Source organism: Peromyscus leucopus, chromosome 22, assembly GCF_004664715.2.
Source record: "Peromyscus leucopus breed LL Stock chromosome 22, UCI_PerLeu_2.1, whole genome shotgun sequence".
Classification (NCBI taxonomy): Eukaryota; Metazoa; Chordata; class Mammalia; order Rodentia; family Cricetidae; genus Peromyscus; species Peromyscus leucopus.
The window spans coordinates 2273841-2281047 of NC_051081.1; the positions used below are offsets into that span (position 1 = coordinate 2273841).

The 7207-nt window shown below is 46.4% G+C and overlaps 1 protein-coding gene across 1 annotated transcript; it reads left to right on the plus strand.

Annotated features, from left to right (window-relative positions):
• Nucleotides 1-172: 172 nt before the first annotated feature.
• On the plus strand, nucleotides 173-2673 carry LOC114688001 (interleukin-27 subunit beta-like). The gene is made up of 4 exons (XM_037197985.1): nucleotides 173-177; nucleotides 420-542; nucleotides 2150-2297; nucleotides 2518-2673. Exons 1-4 carry the CDS (start codon nucleotides 173-175, stop codon nucleotides 2671-2673), a joined length of 432 nt encoding a protein of 143 aa, XP_037053880.1.
• Nucleotides 2674-7207: the final 4534 nt, after the last annotated feature.

Below are 7207 nucleotides of genomic sequence, written 5' to 3' on the forward strand. Positions count from 1 at the left end.
GGAAGCTCATGCTCCTGTCTCTCCCGCCATAGCTGCTCTGAGCCAGCCCAGGGTCCGATGCCGTGCTTCTCGGTACCCCGTGGCTGTGGACTGCTCCTGGATTGCTGGGGGCTTCCAACTGCACCATATCATTCATGGCCACTTGCAGGTCAGAGAATGGAGAGGGGCCAGGATGAAGTGGGGAACCAAGAAATTCCATTGTCACGCTCCACTCAGGGTCGGAGGCAGCCTGAGACCCACAGGGGCCTGTCTCCAAAATAACAGAACGAGTGTGGGGTGTCGGTAATCGAGGGAGTTCTTCAGAATCCACACACGCGGTGTCCCCTGTTTGTGTTCAGGTCCCATGGTCAGCTGTGGGTGGACTGGGCCCGCGTGGACACCCAGTGCCCTTGGTGACCCCCACGGTGCTTCCCTCGCAGGCTAGGTGTGGCCGCCCAGGAGCAGATCCAGTCCTGCCTACAGCCGAACTCCCAGGCCACTCGGTGCACCATCCCCCACGTGCACCTGTTCTCCATGGTGCCCTACGTGTTAATGTCGCAGCGGTGCACCCCAGCAGGAGTCTCCTGGGATTTGTGGCTGAGCAGATCAGTGATTGTCTGTCCTTCCCACCCCTTACAGTGCCCACCCTCCACCACGGCGGGCCCCCCAGTCTTGACATTCCCTGCAGGCTCCCTCCTCAGGCTCTCTTCCAGCCTTACTTGCCTCCTGTTACTTCTCCACACCCCAGGCTCCAGCCTGCCTGAGGTGTTACATGGCTTCCTTCCTTGACCTTCTTAGGTCTCTGATGGCAAGTCAGCTCCTCAATGAAGTCCCCCTCCCCCCCAAAAAAAGTATATTATTAAACATGAGTGACAATCATGGTTAAGAGAGGACTAATGTTGAGGTGGCACACAGGGCTTTAATCCCAAAGGTAGGTAGATCTCTCAGAGTTCAAAGCCATCCTGGTCTACAGAGCGAGTTTGAGATAATTCGGGGGTAAAGAACACCAAGACCCTGTCAATAAGGAGAGAGGAAGAGAGAGAGCAGTGAAGTTCAGTGAAAGAATACACAACCCTCAAAGGGTTAAACATGGAGTCTCCACATGATCTCCACTCCCAGGTGTCTGCTCAACAGAAATAAAAATGTTCAGCCCTACAAATCCTTGGCAACCTTATTCACAGCATCCAGAAGGGGGCAGCCTGTGCCGTGGGTCTTCCTGTGGATGGATGGACACACAATGTCCATCTGTCTACACTGGGGACACCACTCAGCCCTGAAGAAGTGAGGAGGGACCTTGAGGACACAGTGCTCAGTGAGCAACCCAGACACGAACCAAAAAGCATGGTCTCCAGGACAGGGGGATCCAAAGACAGAAGGAGAATAGTGGGTGATGAGGGCCAGCGAGGGGTAGGGAGATGGCTTATGGTGTAGACCTTGTGTTGGTATGAAGCAGTGTTCTAGAGGCAGACAGAGAAATGTAAAACTCTCTGAGGATGCACCAATGTCCTCCAGCACAGTCTTGTGCTATCAGAATGGTGTCTCAGAAAAGCCCTTCAGCCCATTCGGGGACTTTCACTCTGAAATTTTCTCTTTGTCTGTCATGACTTCTGTCAGCAGTGATGATGGCAATTCAACAAATGCTTGCTCCTTGAGCAGATGGGTGAATGAATGAATGCATGACTGACATGAGTGCATAATGAATGCATGAATGACTTAATGAATGAGTGAATGAATGACTGCATGAATGATACAATGAATGAGTGAAAGACCTAATGAGTGAGAAAATGAATACCTGAATGACTTAATGGTGCAGTAAATGCATGAATGAATGAGTGTACAAATGGATAAGTGAAGAAACTAATGGATTCAATAAATGAATCCATTACAATTAAGGAGTTAATGAATCAGTGAATAGATCTGCATGTGAACCAAACAATACATAAATGTGTAAGTGGGCTGGGGACTAAGTTAAGGAATTAGTGAATGGTTGAATGAACAAGCAAAGGAATGAACTGATGGTATGAATGGATGAGTAAAAAAAAAAAAAACAGAGCAAATGCATGAATGGTGTCTGAAGGCAAGCGAATGTATGAATAAATGAAGGTGGGAATCAGTGCCTGATGAATGAACCAAATGAGCTGCTCCTCACCAGGCTCTCTGTTCTGCACAGTCAAGTCCGATCCCCTGGAAGGCGTGTGCCTGCGGGACAGCGGCTGCAGATGTTCTGGCACCCCGCTGCCTCCTGGCCTTTCCCTGGCATCTTCTCTCTCAAGTACCATATCCGCTACCGGCGCCATGGAGCCTCTCACTTCCGCCAGGTGAGAGGGGGCTAGGAGAGGGTGAGACAGGATTCCTTGAGCATCCTCAGGTCTCCACCTCCAGCCTCTCTGTGGGAGCGCTGATGTCACGTGACTCTGCAACTGCCTTGCATGAGTGCTGGGTTTTTGAACTCACTGCAGGCACTTTACCCAGCAAACGGGCTCCCTAGCTCCCAGTGCATGTTGGTCCTACCCACCACCACCTCCTCTCTCCCTGCAGGTGGGAACCATTGAAGCCACGACCTTCACCCTGAGGGCTGCGCAGCCCCATGCCAAGTACTTTGTCCAGGTGTCATCCCAGGGCTTCATGGACTATGGGAAACCAAGTGACTGGAGCCTCCCCGGGCAAGCGGAGAGGACTCCCCAGAATGCATAAATGCATAAATGATTTAATGAATAAGTGAATGAATGACTGAAGAGGGACTGGATCCATGATCGCAGACCCTGATGTTGTCTACTTCAAAGTGACTGGGTTTGGCTGGCCTGGGTTCGAGTCCAGTCTGCACTTGCTGGGATGGTTGGCCTCTATGGACCTCAATTTCCAAACCTGCGGGGATGGTATTTTTCCTTCCATCTATGCCGAACTTAGAGAACTGCAAATGTAATTTGAATAGAAATTTTAATTAAATAAGAATCATTAGCCTGGTAGTGGGGGTGCACACCTTTAATCCAACTACTTGGGAGAGCACTCGGGATGTAGAGGCAGGTGGATCTCTATGAATCTGAGGCCAGTCTGGCCTACAGAGCAAGTTCCAGGGCAGCCAAGGGTACACAGAGAAACCCTGTCTGGAAAAAAACAAAACAAAATTATCATTATTGGACGGAGGGTGTGGGGGATGGGTGGAGGGAAGAGTTCGAGATAGGACTTGTGTGTGACTGGCTGTCCTAAACCAAGCTGGCTTTGAACTAACAGACATTCTCTCCTGTCTCTGCCTCCTGAGGGCTGGGATTAAAGACTTAACGCCACCACCACCAGACAAGAATTATTATTGTCTTTTTTGAAATTTAAATATTTTCATTTTATTTTCAAAGATGTGCCTGTCATGGTATTACAGTGTCCACGGCAGCCAGCAGAGGGCGACAGAGCCCTGAACCGGAGTTACAGGCGTGTGGTGTGGCGGCTGGGTTGGCGGCCCCTGGGCTCTTGAGCACTGAGCCACCTCTCCAGCCCTTTGTCCATCTAGTCCGCTGAGTGAGAGACATGGTGGGTTGTCTGTGTTGGAGTGCCCACGACCCCCAAACAAGACCTTTATGATGAAAAGCAGTTGATGTGGCTCAAGGTTCAGGAGCCTGGGAAGACCCAGAAGGAATCACATGTGGTACAATATCTAAAGGTGGAAAGATCAGGGAGCACGCGGTGGGAGAGAGGGGATAAAGCAAGGTGTAAGGCCCGGGTTCCCCTCACCCGCCATGCCAAAGAAAAAAAAGAGGAGAGTTATCAGTAGGTGAATGCGGGGTCACACACACACACACACACACACACACACACACACACACGGACACACGGACACACACGGACACACACGGACACGGACACACACGGACACGGACACATGGACACACACGCACACTAACACACAAAAACTGTTTCCCCTACTAAGAGCCAAACTGGATATAGAACAGCCTTGTCCAAATGAGGACAGGGGAAAAGAATGGTGGGAAGCTAAAGACCAGCCTGGAGACCCTGTCTGAAAATGAATAAGAACAGGAGGAGAGTTGGGGGCGTGGCTCAAGGAGCCCCTGCCTAGGTTCCCCAGGTGAGGGGCTGTTGTTAAAGGCCATTGCTGAACCCATACAGACTAGTCTGTTAACCAATTTAAAGGCAGGGCTGATAGTGTCTTTGAAAGATCAGCAGCTGTTGTGCCCTGTTCTTGTACAATCTAGATGGCTGGTACTGTTCTTTATAATATCTTCTAATATTTTTCTCAGAAACGTGTTAGTTTGTGGTTTGTTTCTGAGACTGGAAGAATGTTTATCTGGGTATTCCACTGTTGTAATAAATCACAGCCATATAAATTCATAGCTATGTTAGCCACATATACCTTTAATTTTTCTGTCTGTCCTTCTGGCCCTATACATGTGACTCATCTTATGCTCTGTTTCACTTGAGATAATGTTCCAATCCCTAAAAGCTGAACATTTACCTCCAGAAGAGGCCAATCTGGATACCAAGATTCTGGTGCAATTTTTTTTTTTTTTTTTTTTTTTTTTTTTTGGTTTTTCGAGACAGGGTTTCTCTGTGTAGCTTTGAGTCTTTTCTGGAACTCACTTGGTAGCCCAGGCTGGCCTCGAACTCACAGAGATCCGCCTGCCTCTGCCTCCCGGGTGCTGGGATTAAAGGCGTGCGCCACCACCGCCCGGCAATTCTGGTGCAATTATTGTTACACCCACACCTGTGTCTACAAGACCCTCAATAAGAACATCATTTATTCATATTTTTATTTTTTTGTCTTTGTTCATTTATAGAAGTTTCCCAAAAAAATTCACTTTATGGTTTTTCCTGATTCTTTTTGTTCTCTCTGCTGTAGCTGTTCTATCACCCCAAGCACTATGGTTTTTTACAATAAGCATTTGGTTATTTCATTGCTCTGGGAGGGGTTTTCTTCTACAATGGCAGGAAAGGACTGAAATGAATTTGCCATGTGAGCCTGCAAGAGGCCCGTCAAGAGGCCCATCAGGAAGTTTCCCAGTGGCAAAGGAAAAGGATGACCTTGTGTGTCCCTTGTTGAACTACATTTATTAGTCCACTGTTTGCCTTTACAACACCTTCTGCATAATCCAGAAGGGAGGGGCGTTCTGCTGACACTGTTCTTGAAGAAACATTTCTAGGAATGCCCTGTTTCCAGTCCCTTTTTAGGTGACCTTGCTTACCATAATTAAAGCATCTGACATTATTCTTCAGCCCTCAGGAAATCACCTCTCCTATCAAGTATTATCATCACGAGATTCAATAAAATTTGTATCTCTGATCCTTTATTCGAAGGGTACTGATCTTGCCTTTAATGGTCTAATTATCCTTTTGCATGCTGCACTGGCATTTTCAAAAGCCAGAGATTCAATTATTATCTCTCTAGCTTCTCAATTTGGTATCATTCTATTTATGGCTGAAGACAGCCTTTGTAAGAAATCTGTGAAGGGTTCTTTTGGGCCCTGTATAACTCTCGTAAATGACTCAATATTCTTTCCTGCTTCTTCAAGTCTGTCCCAAGCACTCAGGGCTGCCATTCAGCATAAAATTAGGGTGTGGTCATCATATAAAGATTGTCTTTTTTTTAATATTTATTATGTATACAGTGCTCTGCCTGCAAGTGTGCCTGCAGGCCAGAAGAGGGCGCCAGCTCTCATTACAGGTGGTTGTGAGCCACCATGTGGTTGCTGGGAATTACACTCAGAACCTTTAGAAGAGTAGCCAGTGCTCTTAACCTCTGAGTCATCATCTCTCCAGACCCCAAGATTGACTTTTTCTTATCAGTATAATCACTGTGGTGAGCCACAAGGAAATGATATAGGGAGTCCAGCTGTATATGATTAACTATACTTTGACCACCCCATGGTCTGTCAAATGGGAAGTCATTTATCAAGGAATATTTAGTGTTATACAGCTTCAATATTCAGCTGTGTCTTGCTATGAATTCCTAGTGCTCATAATTCTCGAACCTGTGTGTGTAAACCTCTGTTTCAGGCATATATACTCAAAGTACTTGGATAAAGTCACATAGGCACAACCTGACTCCCTTTTTGAGCATTTGAATTGGGTATCTGCCTTTTGCAAATATTTCCTTTGAGCCACATCCAAAGATAGGGCCAGCCCAAAACAAAGCATTAAAAGACAAGCAAGGAACAGCATGGCTACCAGACTACCTGCTAGGTGCCTGAAGCTCCTGAACTAAGGTAAAATGTCCATTCGGTAGCGACATGGCTCCTAGATGTATAGCTTTGTTTCTTGTGCAAATGAAGCTCAGACCATGCCCTTCCTTCAGGCTTAGGGGCATGGCAGCCAGATTGAAGACAATAAGGTTTTCTGTATAACTGGGTACAGTAAGGACTGGAGCAGAATTCCACAGGCACACAGAAGAGAGGAACAGAGATTCTGTAGAGGGTAAAGCATATCTCTTGTAGTCTTCATCAGGGCCTGGGGTAAGGACCCAGGAAAAATAGATGGAGGTTGAAGGAATAGAGGACAAAGATGAAACCAAAACCATAAGTGCTTATTATTACCAGGGTTATGAGGGGACAGAAAAGGTAGTTACATAAAGGAACTGAGACTCAGGACAGAACTGAAGCTGTATAGATAATTTTGTCATAAAGTAAACAGACAAAAGAGTGTAGTGTACATAGATTCCTTTCCCTCAGATTCCCCACACCCAACACAGCATCTTCCCCAGGACTCTGGGAGGAATTTTCTCACAGCTGGAACTTTGGAAAATTCCATTAATCAACTTCTCTAAGAAGTTGATCTTGGGAAATTTCAAAACTACTAGCCCTACATCATTGTTCTACTGTCTTAGCCTCCTCTTTCCACCAGGTGCTCCATTGTAAATGGGGCCCAGCCTCTAGGACAGCTGTAACCAAATCTTTGTAGTCCTGAGGAAATAATTCTATTACAAGTAGGCCAAGAGTTTAACATCTGCTTTAAAAGTGGAGAATGCATACAATGAGACTATAGCTTCTTTAAATCTCCTCAAATCTAACATTTCCACTGGAGTCCAGTTAGCTCATACACAGCCTTGAGCATTTGGCAGTTCCTGCAAGGGTACTGGATAGATTAAGATTAATTATTTGAAAACAGGCTGTTTCTCTGTAACTGTATAATTCAATGTTGAGATAGGTTCACCTTTAAATTCTTCTGTCTTAATCTGAATATCTCTATGATTTGTTTAAACAAGTTTTTCTAAAACTATTATCTTGGC